At 40.0% G+C, this 21,484-nt stretch overlaps 2 protein-coding genes across 3 annotated transcripts in view; one reads left to right on the top strand and one right to left on the bottom strand.

The window, feature by feature from the left end:
* The window catches only part of LOC138327307 (translation initiation factor eIF2B subunit epsilon-like), a 33,280-nt gene extending 17,696 nt beyond the window's left edge, over positions 1-15,584 (bottom strand). The window contains exons 1-8 of the mRNA XM_069273291.1: positions 15,431-15,584; positions 13,461-13,585; positions 11,634-11,819; positions 11,219-11,393; positions 10,456-10,611; positions 9,521-9,606; positions 9,062-9,181; positions 8,242-8,342 (exon numbers count right to left, since the gene is read on the bottom strand). Of these exons, the coding sequence (XP_069129392.1) occupies positions 8,242-8,342; positions 9,062-9,181; positions 9,521-9,606; positions 10,456-10,611; positions 11,219-11,393; positions 11,634-11,819; positions 13,461-13,585; positions 15,431-15,550 (1,069 nt within the window). The 5' untranslated portion in view covers positions 15,551-15,584. The remainder of the gene's footprint in view (positions 1-8,241; positions 8,343-9,061; positions 9,182-9,520; positions 9,607-10,455; positions 10,612-11,218; positions 11,394-11,633; positions 11,820-13,460; positions 13,586-15,430) is intronic.
* LOC138327308 (UDP-glucose 6-dehydrogenase-like) overlaps positions 15,584-21,484 on the top strand; it is a 46,489-nt gene continuing 40,588 nt past the window's right edge. For both annotated transcript variants that reach the window (XM_069273293.1, XM_069273292.1), the window contains exon 1: positions 15,584-15,844. The gene's annotated coding sequence lies outside the window, so the exon portion shown is untranslated. The remainder of the gene's footprint in view (positions 15,845-21,484) is intronic.

The raw sequence follows: 21,484 nt of genomic DNA, 5'->3' as shown, positions 1-21,484 counted from the left end.
TCCAGTATAATACCGCTCCCCCTCCCAACTTCACTGTGACTATAGGTAGACAAACTGATGGACAGAAAGACAACCTGAATTCCAGTATAATACCGCCCCCCTCCCAACTTCACTGTGACTATAGGTAGACAAACTGATGGACAGAAAGACAACCTGAATTCCAGTATAATACCGCTCCCCCTCCCAACTTCACTGTGACTATAGGTAGACAAACTGATGGACAGAAAGACAACCTGAATTCCAGTATAATACCGCTCCCCCTCCCAACTTCACTGTGACTATAGGTAGACAAACTGATGGACAGAAAGACAACCTGAATTCCAGTATAATACCGCTCCCCCTCCCAACTTCACTGTGACTATAGGTAGACAAACTGATGACAGAAAGACAACCTGAATTCCAGTATAATACCGCTCCCCCTCCCAACTTCACTGTGACTATAGGTAGACAAACTGATGGACAGAAAGACAACCTGAATTCCAGTATAATAACCGCTCCCCCCCCAACTTCACTGTGACTATAGGTAGACAAACTGATGGACAGAAAGACAACCTGAATTCCAGTATAATACCGCTCCCCCTCCCATTCACTGTGACTATAGGTAGACAAACTGATGGACAGAAAGACAACCTGAATTCCAGTATAATACCGCTCCCCCTCCCAACTTCACTGTGACTATAGGTAGACAAACTGATGGACAGAAAGACAACCTGAATTCCAGTATAATACCGCTCCCCCCCCCTCATGTTAACTGTGACAACCTGAATTCCAGTATAATACCGCCCCCCTCCATACTGTGACATAGTAACAAATGATGGACAGAAGACAACTGAATTCCAGTATAATACCGCTCCCCCTCCCAACTTCACTGTGACTATAGGTAGACAAACTGATGGACAGAAAGACAACCTGAATTCCAGTATAATACCGCTCCCCCCCCACTTCACTGTGACTATAGGTAGACAAACTGATGGACAGAAAGACAACCTGAATTCCAGTATAATACCGCTCCGAACTTCACTGTGACTATAGGTAGACAAACTGATGGACAGAAAGACAACCTGAATTCCAGTATAATACCGCTCCCCCTCCCAACTTCACTGTGACTATAGGTAGACAAACTGATGGACAGAAAGACAACCTGAATTCCAGTATAATACCGCTCCCCCTCCCAACTTCACTGTGACTATAGGTAGACAAACTGATGGACAGAAAGACAACCTGAATTCCAGTATAATACCGCTCCCCCCTCCCAACTTCACTGTGACTATAGGTAGACAAACTGATGGACAGAAAGACAACCTGAATTCCAGTATAATACCGCTCCCCCTCCCAACTTCACTGTGACTATAGGTAGACAAACTGATGGACAGAAAGACAACCTGAATTCCAGTATAATACCGCTCCCCCTCCCAACTTCACTGTGACTATAGGTAGACAAACTGATGGACAGAAAGACAACCTGAATTCCAGTATAATACCGCTCCCCCCCTCCTCCAATGTGACTATAGGTAGACAAACTGATGGACAGAAAGACAACCTGAATTCCAGTATAATACCGCTCCCCCTCCCAACTTCACTGTGACTATAGGTAGACAAACTGATGGACAGAAAGACAACCTGAATTCCAGTATAATACCGCCCCCCTCCCAACTTCACTGTGACTATAGGTAGACAAACTGATGGACAGAAAGACAACCTGAATTCCAGTATAATACCGCTCCCCCTCCCAACTTCACTGTGACTATAAGTAGACAAACTGATGGACAGAAAGACAACCTGAATTCCAGTATAATACCGCTCCCCCTCCCAACTTCACTGTGACTATAGGTAGACAAACTGATGGACAGAAAGACAACCTGAATTCCAGTATAATACCGCTCCCCCTCCCAACTTCACTGTGACTATAGGTAGACAAACTGATGGACAGAAAGACAACCTGAATTCCAGTATAATACCGCTCCCCCTCCCAACTTCACTGTGACTATAGGTAGACAAACTGATGGACAGAAAGACAACCTGAATTCCAGTATAATACCGCTCCCCCTCCCAACTTCACTGTGACTATAGGTAGACAAACTGATGGACAGAAAGACAACCTGAATTCCAGTATAATACCGCACCCCCTCCCAACTTCACTGTGACTATAGGTAGACAAACTGATGGACAGAAAGACAACCTGAATTCCAGTATAATACCGCTCCCCCTCCCAACTTCACTGTGACTATAGGTAGACAAACTGATGGACAGAAAGACAACCTGAATTCCAGTATAATACCGCTCCCCCTCCCAACTTCACTGTGACTATAGGTAGACAAACTGATGGACAGAAAGACAACCTGAATTCCAGTATAATACCGCTCCCCCTCCCAACTTCACTGTGACTATAGGTAGACAAACTGATGGACAGAAAGACAACCTGAATTCCAGTATAATACCGCTCCCCCTCCCAACTTCACTGTGACTATAGGTAGACAAACTGATGGACAGAAAGACAACCTGAATTCCAGTATAATACCGCTCCCCCTCCCAACTTCACTGTGACTATAGGTAGACAAACTGATGGACAGAAAGACAACCTGAATTCCAGTATAATACCGCTCCCCCTCCCAACTTCACTGTGACTATAGGTAGACAAACTGATGGACAGAAAGACAACCTGAATTCCAGTATAATACCGCTCCCCCCCCAACTTCACTGTGACTATAGGTAGACAAACTGATGGACAGAAAGACAACCTGAATTCCAGTATAATACCGCTCCCCCCTCCCAACTTCACTGTGACTATAGGTAGACAAACTGATGGACAGAAAGACAACCTGAATTCCAGTATAATACCGCTCCCCCTCCCATGTTCACTGTGACTATAGGTAGACAAACTGATGGACAGAAAGACAACCTGAATTCCAGTATAATACCGCTCCCCCTCCCTCATGTGACTGTGGACTAAGGACAGTAAATACTGTGACATAGAGACAACGAGACAGAAGACACCTGAATTCCAGTATAATACCGCTCCCCCTCCCAACTTCACTGTGACTATAAGGTAGACAAACTGATGGACAGAAAGACAACCTGAATTCCAGTATAATACCGCTCCCCCTCCCAACTTCACTGTGACTATAGGTAGACAAACTGATGGACAGAAAGACAACCTGAATTCCAGTATAATACCGCTCCCCCTCCCAACTTCACTGTGACTATAGGTAGACAAACTGATGGACAGAAAGACAACCTGAATTCCAGTATAATACCGCTCCCCCTCCCAATCACTGTGACTATAGGTAGACAAACTGATGGACAGAAAGACAACCTGAATTCCAGTATAATACCGCCCCCCCCAACTTCACTGTGACTATAGTAGACAAACTGATGACAGAAAGACAACCTGAATCCAGTATAATACCGCCCCCACTGTGACTATAGGTAGACAAACTGATGGACAGAAAGACAACCTGAATTCCAGTATAATACCGCTCCCCCTCCCAACTTCACTGTGACTATAGGTAGACAAACTGATGGACAGAAAGACAACCTGAATTCCAGTATAATACCGCTCCCCCTCCCAACTTCACTGTGACTATAGGTAGACAAACTGATGGACAGAAAGACAACCTGAATTCCAGTATAATACCGCTCCCCCCCCCAACTTCACTGTGACTATAGGTAGACAAACTGATGACAGAAAGACAACCTGAATTCCAGTATAATACCGCTCCCCCTCCCAACTTCACTGTGACTATAGGTAGACAAACTGATGGACAGAAAGACAACCTGAATTCCAGTATAATACCGCTCCCCCTCCCAACTTCACTGTGACTATAGGTAGACAAACTGATGGACAGAAAGACAACCTGAATTCCAGTATAATACCGCTCCCCCTCCCAACTTCACTGTGACTATAGGTAGACAAACTGATGGACAGAAAGACAACCTGAATTCCAGTATAATACCGCTCCCCCTCCCAACTTCACTGTGACTATAAGTAGACAAACTGATGGACAGAAAGACAACCTGAATTCCAGTATAATACCGCTCCGAACTTCACTGTGACTATAGGTAGACAAACTGATGGACAGAAAGACAACCTGAATTCCAGTATAATACCGCTCCCCCTCCCAACTTCACTGTGACTATAGGTAGACAAACTGATGGACAGAAAGACAACCTGAATTCCAGTATAATACCGCTCCCCCTCCCAACTTCACTGTGACTATAGGTAGACAAACTGATGGACAGAAAGACAACCTGAATTCCAGTATAATACCGCTCCCCCTCCCAACTTCACTGTGACTATAGGTAGACAAACTGATGGACAGAAAGACAACCTGAATTCCAGTATAATACCGCTCCCCCTCCCAACTTCACTGTGACTATAGGTAGACAAACTGATGGACAGAAAGACAACCTGAATTCCAGTATAATACCGCTCCCCCTCCCAACTTCACTGTGACTATAGGTAGACAAACTGATGGACAGAAAGACAACCTGAATTCCAGTATAATACCGCTCCCCCTCCCAACTTCACTGTGAACTATAGGTAGACAAACTGATGGACAGAAAGACAACCTGAATTCCAGTATAATACCGCTCCCCCTCCCAACTTCACTGTGACTATAGGTAGACAAACTGATGGACAGAAAGACAACCTGAATTCCAGTATAATACCGCTCCCCCTCCCAACTTCACTGTGACTATAGGTAGACAAACTGATGGACAGAAAGACAACCTGAATTCCAGTATAATACCGCTCCCCCTCCCAACTTCACTGTGACTATAGGTAGACAAACTGATGGACAGAAAGACAACCTGAATTCCAGTATAATACCGCTCCCCCTCCCAACTTCACTGTGACTATAGGTAGACAAACTGATGGACAGAAAGACAACCTGAATTCCAGTATAATACCGCTCCCCCTCCCAACTTCACTGTGACTATAGTAGACAAACTGATGGACAGAAAGACAACCTGAATTCCAGTATAATACCGCTCCCCCTCCCAACTTCACTGTGACTATAGGTAGACAAACTGATGGACAGAAAGACAACCTGAATTCCAGTATAATACCGCTCCCCCTCCCAACTTCACTGTGACTATAGGTAGACAAACTGATGGACAGAAAGACAACCTGAATTCCAGTATAATACCGCTCCCCCTCCCAACTTCACTGTGACTATAAGGTAGACAAACTGATGGACAGAAAGACAACCTGAATTCCAGTATAATACCGCTCCCCCTCCCAACTTCACTGTGACTATAGGTAGACAAACTGATGGACAGAAAGACAACCTGAATTCCAGTATAATACCGCTCCCCCTCCCAACTTCACTGTGACTATAGGTAGACAAACTGATGGACAGAAAGACAACCTGAATTCCAGTATAATACCGCTCCCCCTCCCAACTTCACTGTGACTATAGGTAGACAAACTGATGGACAGAAAGACAACCTGAATTCCAGTATAATACCGCTCCCCCTCCCAACTTCACTGTGACTATAGGTAGACAAACTGATGGACAGAAAGACAACCTGAATTCCAGTATAATACCGCTCCCCCTCCCAACTTCACTGTGACTATAGGTAGACAAACTGATGGACAGAAAGACAACCTGAATTCCAGTATAATACCGCTCCCCCTCCCAACTTCACTGTGACTATAGGTAGACAAACTGATGGACAGAAAGACAACCTGAATTCCAGTATAATACCGCTCCCCCCTCCCAACTTCACTGTGACTATAGGTAGACAAACTGATGGACAGAAAGACAACCTGAATTCCAGTATAATACCGCTCCCCCTCCCAACTTCACTGTGACTATAAGTAGACAAACTGATGGACAGAAAGACAACCTGAATTCCAGTATAATACCGCTCCCCCTCCCAACTTCACTGTGACTATAAGTAGACAAACTGATGGACAGAAAGACAACCTGAATTCCAGTATAATACCGCTCCCCCTCCCAACTTCACTGTGACTATAGGTAGACAAACTGATGGACAGAAAGACAACCTGAATTCCAGTATAATACCGCTCCCCCCTCCCAACTTCACTGTGACTATAAGTAGACAAACTGATGGACAGAAAGACAACCTGAATTCCAGTATAATACCGCTCCCCCTCCCAACTTCACTGTGACTATAGGTAGACAAACTGATGGACAGAAAGACAACCTGAATTCCAGTATAATACCGCTCCCCCTCCCAACTTCACTGTGACTATAGGTAGACAAACTGATGGACAGAAAGACAACCTGAATTCCAGTATAATACTGCTCCCCCTCCCAACTTCACTGTGACTATAAGTAGACAAACTGATGGACAGAAAGACAACCTGAATTCCAGTATAATACCGCTCCCCTCCAACTTCACTGTGACTATAGGTAGACAAACTGATGGACAGAAAGACAACCTGAATTCCAGTATAATACCGCTCCCCCTCCCAACTTCACTGTGACTATAAGTAGACAAACTGATGGACAGAAAGACAACCTGAATTCCAGTATAATACCGCACCCCCTCCCAACTTTAACTGTGACTATAGGTAGACAAACTGATGGACAGAAAGACAACCTGAATTCCAGTATAATACCGCTCCCTTCACTGTGAACTTCACTGTGACTATAGGTAGACAAACTGATGGTCAGAAAGACAACCTGAATTCCAGTATAATACCGCCCCCCCTCCCAACTTCACTGTGACTATAGGTAGACAAACTGATGGACAGAAAGACAACCTGAATTCTAGTATAATACCGCTCCCCCTCCCAACTTCACTGTGACTATAGGTAGACAAACTGATGGACAGAAAGACAACCTGAATTCCAGTATAATACCGCTCCCCCTCCCAACTTCACTGTGACTATAAGTAGACAAACTGATGGACAGAAAGACAACCTGAATTCCAGTATAATACCGCTCCCCCTCCCAACTTCACTGTGACTATAGGTAGACAAACTGATGGACAGAAAGACAACCTGAATTCCAGTATAATACCGCCCCCCCTCCCAACTTCACTGTGACTATAGGTAGACAAACTGATGGACAGAAAGACAACCTGAATTCCAGTATAATACCGCTCCGAACTTCACTGTGACTATAGGTAGACAAACTGATGGACAGAAAGACAACCTGAATTCCAGTATAATACCGCTCCCCCTCCCAACTTCACTGTGACTATAGGTAGACAAACTGATGGACAGAAAGACAACCTGAATTCCAGTATAATACCGCTCCGAACTTCACTGTGACTATAGGTAGACAAACTGATGGACAGAAAGACCACCTGAATTCCAGTATAATACCGCTCCCCCTCCCAACTTCACTGTGACTATAGGTAGACAAACTGATGGACAGAAAGACAACCTGAATTCCAGTATAATACCGCTCCCCCTCCCAACTTCACTGTGACTATAGGTAGACAAACTGATGGACAGAAAGACAACCTGAATTCCAGTATAATACCGCTCCGAACTTCACTGTGACTATAGGTAGACAAACTGATTGACAGAAAGACAACCTGAATTCCAGTATAATACCGCTCCCCCTCCCAACTTCACTGTGACTATAAGTAGACAAACTGATGGACAGAAAGACAACCTGAATTCCAGTATAATACCGCTCCGAACTTCACTGTGACTATAGGTAGACAAACTGATTGACAGAAAGACAACCTGAATTCCAGTATAATACCGCTCCCCCTCCCAACTTCACTGTGACTATAGGTAGACAAACTGATTGAGAGAAAGACAACCTGAATTCCAGTATAATACCGCATCCCCTCCCAACTTCACCGCAGGGTTGGAGTAAATGGGTGGGGGTCATACAAAAGAAGAGATACTCTAATTAACAGTTTAAGCATGGAGATTCAAAATTTTCCACCACTGACAAAACATAAATGATATCAAGTTATCATTTGGATAATAATCAATGTTTAATCATATATGTCTAATTAACACAAAAATACATAAAAAATAATTTGGTTTGCTTTAGTTATCTCCGCAATTAGTAACTCATTTCACTTGGGGCATATAGTGTCGTGGCTATTTTTGGGATCTAATTATTTGAAATACTTTTATTCTGAATTAAAATTAGAAGCTCAACCTTTTCAATGATTGTAATAGTGTTAAGTAAGTAACTTTTGTTACCGAAGAACAATACTCATTTGTCTGTTCCTGTTTTTAATGGATGAAAATCAGCAGTGGAGCATCATTATTAAGTAGAAGAATTCAATATCATTACTTACCAATTATACAGTTTTTGCCTATAATGGAGTGTGCTATGACGGTGTTACTGCCGACAGACGTCCCCCGACCAACCATCACATTTTCTTCTAACTTACAGCCTCTGTAATCAAACACACATTAAATAGACATCACAATTTTAAATACACAGTACTTGACATGCATTTAATTACTAAAGATAATTAGTAATATCAGATTATTCATTTACCTTCTATGTAATCTATTTTTGCCACAGAATTATATAAAAGTTCTGTCAAACTGCTGTTAGAAACCAAACAAGAGAGAATCCAGCATTAAAGGCAATGCAATTTTAAAATCTATCAAGTTCAATAATTTGAATTGCTGCCAGTTTTATTACTTTCCAATCAAATCTATAGAAAAAGCCTATGGTCAGAACATGGCTACTTCATTATGTTAGTTTCAAACAGTCAACTCATAGATTGTGGGCTAATACATAAAGTAATGGATCAGAACAACTTAAACAATTATAGTCACTACAGCCCCTTTTGGCTATCAAATTAATTTCAACAAGACAAGTGAGTTTTGGCTCAGTTTTTACTTTCAGCGCATGAAATAACAAAGATGTCATGTAATAGCTATGATGGTATAAATCACAGCTGTATGACAAACAGAACAGGATAACTAAGAGAAGGAAATTGAGTGTTTTTTTAAATGATAAATTCCAGATAAGTATATCATAAATATGAGACACCATCCATGCATGGATGAGGGTGAAAATGGAGTTTTGAATTTTTTTTTTTTTTTTTTTTTTTTTAAATTTCCAATTGTTTTATAAAAGTTATGATACTAGATGAGATTTACCTTGCCAGCGTGATATCTTTACTTAAGTAGATGTTATGTCTGCCATACGACACAGTCGATTCAGTACTGTTAGTATTATCAGGGACTAGAGGGTACGTCCATCTACTCATAATGTCTTGGCTGAAAAACAGAATAATGACATACTATAAAGTAATATTATTTCCAGAGAGTCAATCTGTTCGTTCTCCTTGTGGCTCTCATTTTACACTATCATTAAATTGAATTACTTGAAAGAATCCAATCTAAATTGGACTCTCACTCTCAGACACACTAAACTGTCACAATACTCTTACGAAGGGAAGTAACTCTCACAGATCAAAATGATACACATCAAATCTGCATACCAAATATGGAGTGTAATTGAACAAACAACATGATAAATGAGTCTGTTGAGTATTAAAATTCCCAATTGAGTTTTTCTGTGAGTTAAAAATAAGTTACACATCGAGAAAAACCTACCTGACAGCATCATACATTATAAGATTGGAGATCCTTGCTGCATACTCTTCACAAATCACATTTAAATAAATACTGTTACCCATGATCTGTAACACAGAAAACAAGTTTATAGATTATATTCATTGCTCAAATTATTAGTTTAACTTTCAGCTGTTAAAGGGACAATTCAGTCTAAGTGTACATTAAAATTTGTACATATATCGGAAAAAATCCAGTTCCAATGGAAATTAGATCAGTCGGTTCTACTGTGATATGCCAGAACAGCCCATGGTGGTGAAATGCGTTTGAAATGTTCAAACTCGCTCGCTGTCCGCCATTACACATTGTGGTCGAACATCTTGTATGCCGAACCCTGTCCCTTGCTCGTAGAGTAATGCAACTTTCGTCTAGAACTGCTCAAATCGCTCTGACAGTAGTGTGTTTACCTTATTAGACGAATTATCTTGCCTCAAAATCATTTTATCACCTCCTCAGTGGTTATGTAGTTCATTTGTTTAACGTGCGTGACTTTGGCTCGGGTATGAGTACATCGTACATTTGTACCTGCTAAATCGTATTGATCAATGATTTGTATTTACGACGGTATCAATTAAAATACTAAACAATGACGTGGAATTTGTCAATATTTTATGTTATATGTTTCATAAGAAATGTAGAACAATACATTTATGCCATAGTTTGCTTCTTGATTATGTAAAAGAATTAACTTGAGCGAATTGTCTCTTTAAGTTATACAGTACATATATACAGGTTTGAATTAACTCTGATGTAGCTCATGTTTACACAACTTCCAATTTAAAAAGCATTGAGATTAGATCTATAGCTTGTATAAATTAATATTGGAATGATAATATTCAATGACAATCATTTTTTTTATTAATAATACTCAATGACAATAAACGATTATTCTTCAGGTTTTCGTTGTTTAAGGATACCTCCTCATTGATGAGAATGCCTTTGACAAAGTCGTCGCGTGTCTGGTAGTCAAAGTTGTCTGTGAAGAGCTGTGGAACCTGAGGTGAGCAGATACTGATGTGGCAGTCGAGGAGGTCGTAGCGCACACTGACGTCACTGTGTTCTGTAATCACTTCCTGTAAGGGAAGATAATTATAAAGTTTATAATTAATCTGAGAATTATGTTCTGTTATAATTTGATGAAAGGGTGAATAATTCTAAACATTAGAGTTTGTCTACATCACCGTGTCTTGTAATCACTCTTTGAATGAGGGGGACAATGTCAAAAGTTTTAGTAGATCAACTACATTGATAACACTGTGTTCTGCTGTAAGGGGAGATAACTCTAAAGTTTAATTAATTCAAAGTCTGTCAATTAAATACATTAAGTCAATGTAAGGGGAGATAATTGTAAAGGTTATAGCCTGTTGAGTATGTACACTGACATCACAATTCACCATGGTCGTTATTGTTTCCTTTTAGGGTAAATAATTCTTATAGTTATATATATACATACACTGTGTGCTGAATACAAACTCTGAAATGACTGTGCTTGGTTTTCACTGCAAGGGGAGGTAATTCTAAATTGTATAATCTGTCAATTAAATTACACTGACCTTACAGTGTTTTGCATTGACCTCTTGCAAGGGCAGATAACTCTTATTATTTAAAATCTTTTACCCACATTGAATACTGGTATCCATTTTTTCTCTGATAGACCACTTTCTATTGTATCTTATTTACCACAGGTATATCGACTTTTGTCTGGTAAGCAAGTTTCTGGTAATGCAGGACACGACTTGACGGCTGCTCTATCACCAGGACAAGGTCGTCTTCCCGACATCGTGTACAGTGTGTAGGGGGTGTCTTCTTCATCACCATCGTCATCACAGTGTTTTTATCCTTCTCCCTTCTCTTTCTGTTTCAGTCAGCAATAATAAAGATAAAACATTAATGGTACATCTACTGTACATACTTTAAGATATTCACATGTATCAGAATAGTATGTTAGAGTATGTTTATGAGGTTTTATATACTAATGTATTACAACTAACATTGTTAGGTATGGCTTTATCTTCTAGTCCAACAATAACGATCCAGGTGAGATAATTACACTATGCTACAATCTATCATTGTGATTACAAACACATTGCCTTACTTGTGTTGTTCTACAATGTCCTGTAGTTTAACATTGGCGACTACATCTCCGAACACAAGTATGAAGTCACTGCGGATAATTGACTTGGCGTCAATTTCTCTGAGAGCCTCTCCCATGGACATACATCCTTCAGAGAGTATTGTGGACACAGTGCAGGGGCAACTGCTGTCACTCCACTTAGAGTTCCTGAAAAACATAAAAAAAGGTTAACAGTGATATCTCTTTCCTCAAACTTATTACTATATAATCAAATAGTAATGATTAGAGAAATAAAACAGCTTTGTTCAAGTACCACAGGGTTCAGAAGTGTTACATGACTGGGTCCCTAATATCACTGATATTTTATTTTGATACTTGTATTTTATTACTGAGTATTAATCATTGATAGAAGAGGATCAATTAACAAGAGATCCCAGAGGGATCTTGGGGCCCACCAAACAATGATCTATGTCTGACAATAGAAAGAGGGATCTTTTCTCTGCTTTTCAAACTTTTACTACATATTACTACATATGAAATTTGAGAAAGATCCTTTCAGTACTTTCTGAGATATATAACACTAACAAACTTCAATAATCAAAATCAAAGATGGCTACCTGTTGGCCATCTTGTTGACCGATCGGTCCCAATATGCAATATGAAGGTCCTAGGAGAACCTACATATAAAATTTGAGACAGATCCCTTCAGTACTTTCTGAGAAATATAGCGGTAACAAACTTCAATTATCAAAATTCAAAATGGTGGCCTGTCGGCCATCTTGTTGACCGATCAGACCCAAAATGTAATATGCACAACTAGGGACCTAAGGGAACCTGCACATGAAATTTGACACATATTTCTTCAGTACTTTCTGAGAAATAGCGGTAATAAACTTCAACTATCAAAATCCAAGATGGCGGCCATCTTGCTGACTGATCAGTCCCAAAATGTAATATGCACAACTAGGGCCCTAGGGGAACCTACATGTGAAATTTGAGAGAGATCCCTTCAGTACTTTTTGAGAAATAGCGGTAACAAACTTTAACTATCAAAATCCAAGATGGCGGCCTGGCGGCCATGTTGACCGATCGGTCCAAAAATAAAATATGCACAAGGGCTCTAGGGGAACCTACATGTGAAGTTTGAGACAGATCCCTTCAGTACTTTCTGAGAAATAGCGGTAACAAACTTTAACTATCAAAATCCAAGATGGCGGCCATCTTGTTAACCGATCGGTCCTAAAATGTAATATGCACAACTAGGACCCTAGGGGAACCTACATGTGAAATTTGAGAGATCCCTTCAGTACTTTCTGAGAAATAGCGGTAACAAACTTTAACTATCAAAATCCAAGATGGCGGCCTGGCGGCCTGGCGGCCATCTTGTTAACCGATCGGAAAATGTAATATGCACAACTAGGGCCCTAGGGGAACCTACATATGAAATTTGAGAGAGATCCCTTCAGTTCTTTCTGAGAAATAGCGGTAACAAACTTTAACTATCAAAATCCAAAATGGCGGCCTGGCGGCCATCTTGTTAACCGATCGGTCCTAAAATACAATATGCACAACTAGGGCCCTAGGGGAACCCACATATGAAATTTGAGAAAGATCCCTTCAGCCCTTTCCGAGAAATAGCGGTAACAAGAAATGTTAACGGACGGAAGGACGGACGGATGGACGGACATCGGACCACGGACGAAAAGCGATTTGAATAGCGCACCATCTGATGATGGTGGGCTAAAAATGCAGCATTGTAAATATTATATACTTTAATAATATTTATCCATACTGTTGTATCATTAAGGATATCTGTATTTGTTTACAAAATTGTAATATCCAAGTTACCTGATGTAAGAGCGGATGTGTTCACCCAGATGACAACAGAATATGAATATGTCTTGTACTCCAGCAGCACATAGGAACTCCAGTGTATACTCAAGTAAAGGTACATTGGCTACAGGCAACAGTGTCTACAATATCAAAACACAGGATATCGTCACTGAACTGTCTTAGAACTATTCAAATAAACATGGTTATAAAGTTACAGTTCATTATCTGTCTTTTTTTCAACTTACAAAAACCTGTCCTAATTGAATACATTTTGTTTCATAATGACAAAATTCAGCATATATGCAATGCAAATACCAATAGCCAAGATAGCAGAAAATCAAGGTATTAATTTGGAAAGACTTCCTTTTGCACCCCCCACTCAAATTTATTGGGGGTTGGTACCCCCAAGTGTCTAAAAGGGTTTATTTTAAGGGGTCAATAAGAAAAAAATGGTGCTTGGCTTTTTTGGGGTTAAAAAATGAATTTAAAACAAAACTATAAAATACTTTTTTCTCTAAAATGTCGTTGCTCTTTTCTGTTCCCTTCAACACACTTATTTTCACACAAGACCATATTGCAAATCACAACACAATAGAAAGATAACACATATTAAGATTTCAATTTTTATTTTAATGCCTCCAGTGGGATTCGATCCATCGACTTTTGACTTACCTTAGTTTCTGCCCGGTGCTCTATCCACTGCTCTACAGAGCACTTGATGATGGATCATATCTTTTCCATATTTATCATTTTCACATAAGCGTTTGTAATAAATATCAGAATCCAACTAATATCAAATTCGTAGGAGACTATATTTCGTTGTTACCTGTTGTGAGTTTATTGAATATGGCCGAGCAGTGATGATGATTTACCCCAAATTTTCTAACAATAACATGAGGGACAATTTTTCAATAAAATTATTTTTAAAAGTTTAAATCATGGACCAAATATATATACAACAGCATTACCACAGTCAACATTAGAGTTTAGTTGGATTTTTTAATTTTTTCTTATCCAGTGTCTATTGTTTGTTTGTTTTTGTTTTTATCGATATTGAAAAGAATTTTCACAGGAGAGTCAAACTCCTGTGGAATTTTGATAGCTCCAAAATCAAAATATCAGCATTGTCTACATTAAAGGGACATTTCACTCAGGCTAGTTCTTTTACATAACCAAGAAGCAAAATATGGCATAAATGTATTGTTCTACATTTCTTATGAAACATATAACATAAAATATTGACAAATTCCACGTCATTGTTTAGTATTTTAATTAATATCGTTGAAATATCAAATCGTTGATCAACACGATTAACATGTACAATATGGACGCTGTACCCATACCCGAGCCAAAGTCACGCACGTTAAACAAATAAGCTACATAACCCCTGAGAAGGTGATAAAATGATTTTTAGGCAAGACAATTCACTTAATAAGGTAAACTCACTACTGTCAGAGCGATTTTAGCAGTTCTAGACAAAAGTTGCATTACTCTACGAGCAAGGGACAGGGTTCGGCATACAAGAAGTTCGACCACAATGTGTAATGGCGGACAGCGAGCGAGTTTGAACATCTACACACATGTCACAACCACGGGCTTTTCAGGCATATCACAGTAAAACCGACTGATCTAATTTCCATTAGAACTGGTTTTTTTTCGATATATGTACAAATTTTAATGATTTCTTAGACTGAATTGTCCCTTTAACCTCACAGATTTGTTTTGTGTTCAAATAAATTTACAAATCAAACAAATTAAAATTCAATGTATCATTATCAATTTATCCAGAAACATATATACATAAAATATGTTTTCTGATTTATCATATAAAGTAATGGCTCTGATTGATTATCTTCTCTCTACTACAATCATAGTAAATGGGAGATAACTCTCCGTATCATACTATCCATGTGTCGGCTAACAGCTTGAAGTTGCGTCAGCCCAATAAATAACTCGTTTTAAAACAAACTATTTATGTCAGTTACCCTTGGTTTCTTCTGAGATATTGGTGAAAATCTCAAATCAAAGCTATCTGCAATCACAACCGCTTGTAGAACATCTTCTTGCTTTAGGTCCTCACGCTGTCCCTTCGACTTCGGTGCCATTTTGCAATTTAGTAAACTTCCGGTTAAACAACTTCCGGTAATAGAAATCCACTTAGGGAGGTGTGTGGGTAATCCCCGAAAAGTAGGCTTTAAAACATGATTCATTCTTTTAGTTTCGGTCAAATGTAACGTTTTCCTGTTCAACACTACGACCAATTTAACTTTCATACTGTATATTTTCTAAAGTGTACCAAGGAGACGAAGATAAAGTCTTATCGTTGTCATCGATTTCTTAGTCTGGCGACAAGTGATTGGAAAAGTGAGAGTTGTCAACAAGACAGGGAGGGTCAGATGGTAAATATGACAAGGATTTGTTTCTGATAAATGATATTTATTTGATGTTTGGGTTTACAGCACTGTTATGTGGTTTTTAGCTCACCTGGCAGGCTGGCCCGTAGGGCCGGTGAGCTTATGTCATGGCGCAGCGTCCGTCGTCCGTCCGTCGTCCGTCCGTCCGTCCGTCAACATTTCCTTTAAATCGCTACTAGTCATAGAGTTCTGGATGGATTGTAACCAAATTTGGCCACAAGCATCCTTGGGGGAGGGGGAACAGAACTTGTATAAATTTTGGCTCTGACCCCCCCGGGGGCAGGAGGGGTGGGGCCCAATAGGGGAAATAGAGGTAAATCCTTTAAATCGCTACTTGTCCTAGAGTTCTGCATGGAATGTAACCAAATTTGGCCACAAACATCCTTGGGGGAGGGGGAACAGAACTTGTATAAATTTTTGCTCTGACCCCCTGGGGGCATGAGGGGCGGGGCACAATAGGGGAAATAGAGGTAAATCCTTTAAATCGCTACTTGTCCTAGAGTTCTGCATGGATTGTAACCAAAATTAGCCACAAACATCCTTGGGGGAAGGGGAACAGAACTTGTATAAATTTTGGCTCTGACCCCCTGGGGGCATAAGGTGCGGGGCACAATAGGGGAAATAGAGGTAAATCCTTTAAATCGCTACTTGTCCTAGAGTTCTGCATGGATTGTAACCAAAATTAGCCACAAACATCCTTGGGGGAAGGGGAACAGAACTTGTATAAATTTTGGCTCTGACCCCCTGGGGGCAGGAGGGGCGGGCCCAATAGAGGAAATAGAGGTAAATTCTTTAAATCGCTACTTGTCCTAGAGTTCTGCATGGATTGTAACCAAAATTAGCCACAAACATCCTTGGGGGAAGGGGAACAGAACTTGTATAAATTTTAGCTCTGGCCCCCTGGGGGCAGGACAGGTGGGGCCCAATAGGGGAAATAGAGGTAAATCCTTTAAATCGCTACTTGTCCTAGAGTTCTGCATGGATTGTAACCAAAATTAGCCACAAACATCCTTGGGGGAAGGGGAACAGAACTTGTATAAATTTTGGCTCTGACCCCCTGGGGGCAGGAGGGGCGGGGCCCAATAGAGGAAATAGAGGTAAATTCTTTAAATCGCTACTTGTCCTAGAGTTCTGCATGGATTGTAACCAAAATTAGCCACAAACATCCTTGGGGGAAGGGGAACAGAACTTGTATAAATTTTAGCTCTGGCCCCCTGGGGGCAGGACAGGTGGGGCCCAATAGGGGAAATAGAGGTAAATCCTATAAATCGCTACTTGTCCTAAGAGTTTTGCTTGGATTGTGACCTAATTTGGCCATAAACATCCTTGGGGGAAGGAGAACAGAACTTTGGCTCTGACCCCCTGGGGGCAGGAGGGGTGGGGCCCAATAGGGGACTTAGAGGTTAATATTAAAATTCGTTCAGAAAAGAAACAATGAACCTGTATTCAGAACATTACTTGGCATTACAAACCAGGTGAGCGGTACAGGCCCTCTGGGCCTCTTGTTTTTTTTGAATTTGTAATTGTGTTGTAACATGTTGATAGGTCTATATACGGCTAGACTGTGATTCGAACCCAGGACCTCTGAACAGGTCGGGGAGAAGTCCTGATTTGGCTAATATGAATTTAAGGCAAAGCCTCAGAAGAGCGCAGCTACATGTTAAATATTATAACATCATAACTCTATATTGTCTATATTTTTCTACGAGATTAACAATAAAATATTTCACTGACATGCAAATACTATCGATAGTTAGAAAGAATTCAAAACAATCCAAATGGAATAGTTCAATATACTTCAATCTTGTTTTTATCAGATGCAGAGAAAATTTGGCAACATGCCATGCTATCAAAAATACGCGCGAATCTGTACCGTCATCTTTGGCGTCAGGTTTTGTGACGTCACTGCTGACGGTGCCGTGCGCTTGAGAACATACACAGTATATATTGGACAACTACATTTATTGCGTTGTTCTTGTATATGTGTAAATTAAAACTACTTACAGTAATTTTAAAGCGTATACTGATAACACATTTATTCTAGTACAGAAATTTCAAATCTCGTCGTGCTGATAACGAGAATTAAAACATGGCTGCCTACATGGAGGCGCGAGTCTTTTCCCGCGGGACACAATTTCAAAGCCCAAGGGGTACTGGAGTGTATTGGAATCTATATATGCCCACACACGTGTTATGGTTAGTAGAGCTTCGCTCTACGCGGCCTTCGGCCGCGCAGAGAGCTGCGCTCTTATTATAGCCAAATACGGCTATAATAGCCAAATATAGCTATATAAACTGTGGCAAAACGCATTGATTCTTCAAGAAGAGGTATATGTTGCAAAAAGCGAGAGTTTTTGGCGCTATTTACGTTATCCTTGTCTTAAGTTGACACGATAACAAGGTTAAAATGAAAAACTCACCTGTGCATTTTTCTGTAAAATCATCGTTTTTCTAGCAGGAAATTGCAATTGTTGTCTGCATTTGCTTATTAACCAATTTCTAATCCATCTGAAGGTCACAATAACTTGTTCTCCCACATTTGTGCCAATCGAGTCAGAGTCGCTTCAACCGGAAGGGGATTTATACGACTTTTTTTTCCCTTTTTGACCGGCGGCCGAAAATGTCAATGGGCTGACTTGGGTATGGTCCGAGTTCTCCTTTAGTTAGAGTTACTCCCCTTTGTTCATTCTGTTATCATAGCGATAAAAACCAGGGATTTTACACAAAATTGCACAGGTGAGTTTTTTGTTTCAACATCGTTTTTGTAATAACTAAGAACATGGATCATATTCCAATTTACTGTAAAACTCGCTTTTTGCTTTAAATACATTTTTCGGCAGATTCCATGTGTTTTGCCACTGTTTAAATAGCTATATTTGGCTATTATAGCCGTATTTGGCTATTATAGCCAAATCAGGACTTCTCCCCGACCTGCTGAATACTTACTGAATGCTCTATCACTGAGCTACCTGGTCACCGGTACACTCCTACCTCCTCTTTTTTAGTCTACACTCTTGAAGACATGCAAGACCCTTATACCACCATTATATTGATCGAGTTGAGAAAATGTAGCAACCAAAGCGGATTTGAACACGAGACTTCTGAACAGTAGTTGAATGCTCTACCACTGAGCTATACCTGGTCACAGATGATCGATCCAGTCCAATCCTGCAACAGTGTGATGCCTCTATATATATTTTTCAATGAGCATTATTGCCAGTTTTGATAGGCTCGTTTTTGGTGAATAAGCATAGATTTATTAGGCAAAAAAAAAACCAGTCAGTTTTGGGTTACATTGGCAAAAGAAATAGGGTCGGGAGGATATTTTTTAGTGTCTTTCACTCTAAAATTATGGCCGGAACCGGAGTCTGAGATCGAAATCCTGACTTTTAATTTTTTTTCATAGAAAAGTGGAAAAAAATTAGGGTCATGGTAATAAAATTAGGGTCGCTCGTGTAACCCTAAACAGACATATTTTATTTGGCCTAAGTGAGAAGGATTTGTCACATGTCTCTTTACATGACTTAACACCACACAAGATGCCAATGAACTGGACATAGAAAGTTCTGAAGGGATCTTTCTGAAATTTCATCTGTAGGTTAATTTCCCTAGGACCCTAGTTGTGCATATTGCATTTTGGGACAGATCGGTCAACAAGATGGCCGCGACCAGCCGCCAATTTGGATTTTGATAGTTAAAGTTTGCTACCGCAATTTCTCAGAAGGTACTGAAGGGATCTGTCTCAAATTTCATCTGTAGGTTCCTCTAGGACCTTGTTGTGCATATCACATTTTGGGACCGATCAGTCAACAAGATGGCCAACCGGCTGCCATCTTGGATAGTTTAAGTTTGAAAAGCAGAGAAAAGATACCTCTGTCATATGTTATGCAGACATAGATCTTTCTTTGGTGGGATCTCATGTTATGCTTTGAAATAATGTTTAAAATGATGCTAAAATGTTATTTCGCACATGACCCTTGTTTTGACCCTTTCACCCGTGTTTTAAAAGGTGATCACCTGCTTTTACCTCATCAGAGGTTGGCAAATATTGTATATGTGAGTATCTAATTCGTAAGTATGTAACTGGAAAGGACTTAAGGAGAACCTGTAGCAGCAAGGTGGAATGGGGTTCAAACTAAGTACTAACCATATGCTCTACCAATTGAAGTGCACATATACCTGATGGTCACAGATCGACCCAGTCCCATTCCACTATATATTCCTTCTTTCTTTTCTCCAAGTCTTTGCCTGAAAGGTACAACTCATAAGTTAACATACCCCTAAAGCTGGGGTTTAAACCAGGACCTCAGAACAGAATCTGTAATTAGCCACCTGTGAATCACAAATACAGTATTTTGAATTCATGTTACACAATATAATAATAAAATTTCAAGGCCAAAATAATATACTGAGGTATTAAGAAGTATAATTGGTTTAAAACTCTTGATTCAATCCACTTTGCAGGAAGCAACCCCATCACGTCCATTTCATGTAAGGAAAACAAATCAGTTGAATTGCCTCTGCCTCTTCTTTCAGGCCACCATCTTGAAGTTTGATAGTTGAAGTTTAAAAAGCAGAGAAGATTCCTCTTTCAATAGTCAGACATATTAATCTTTGGTAGATGCCAAGATTCCTTTGGGATATCAATCTCTTGTTTACATAATGTTACCAAATAGAAATACATACAAAAAATGTATGTACCGATAATACGTGTATTGTTATGAATACAGTTAAGATGCAATTATAGATATATAAAGGATTTGAAATGGTGAAAGAGTTATCTCCCCTGATCCATCTAGCGATTTATCCCTTATCAATGTCATGTATTTTGTTTCTATTTTGTGCATTGACTTACCGAAAGGCAAGTGAGCTTATGTCATGGTGTGGCATCCGTCCGTCTGTCGTTTGTCCGTCAACATTTCCTTTAAATTGCTACTAGTCATAGTGTTCTATGACTCCCCCCCCCCCAACACTCCAAAGGCAGGAGGGGTAGGACTCAATATGGGAAATGGAGCTTAATCCTTTAAAATGCTATTATAGTTAGAAAATTCTGCATAGATTGCAACCAAATTTAGCAAGAAACATCCTCTGTGGAAGGGGAACAGAATTTGTATACATTTAAGCTCTGACTGCCAAGGGGCAGGGCCCAATAGAGGAAAAAGAGGTAAATCCTTTTAAATTGCTATAGATATTACTGGATAGATTTCTGTATGGATTGCAACCAAATTTAGTCAGGAACATTTTCTGGGGAAGGGCAACAGGATTTTTATAAATTTTTGTTCTGACCCTCTTGAACAGAATAAGTGGTACCAAATAGGGAAATTAGAGGTAAATATTTAAATTCCTTCAGAAAGAAACCATAGACCTGTATTCAGAACATAGCTTGGCATTACAAATTAAATCAGGTGAGCGATACAGGCCCTGTAGGCCTCTTGTTATATTGAAATCATAGCCTTGCTGAATTCCTGGCATTAGATATATAACATGGAAAACAATATTTAGCATAGACTACTTTTACTTCTATTTTATGCAAAAAAATATACATGACTAGTGTGGCAACAATATATATCTCAACGTCATTCTGCATTGACAGGCGGATAATTCTGAAGTGATAGGTCACGTTAA

Source organism: Argopecten irradians, chromosome 7 (genome assembly GCF_041381155.1).
Source record: "Argopecten irradians isolate NY chromosome 7, Ai_NY, whole genome shotgun sequence".
Lineage (NCBI taxonomy): Eukaryota > Metazoa > Mollusca > Bivalvia > Pectinida > Pectinidae > Argopecten > Argopecten irradians.
This window is presented reverse-complemented; position numbering and strand designations above follow the sequence as displayed.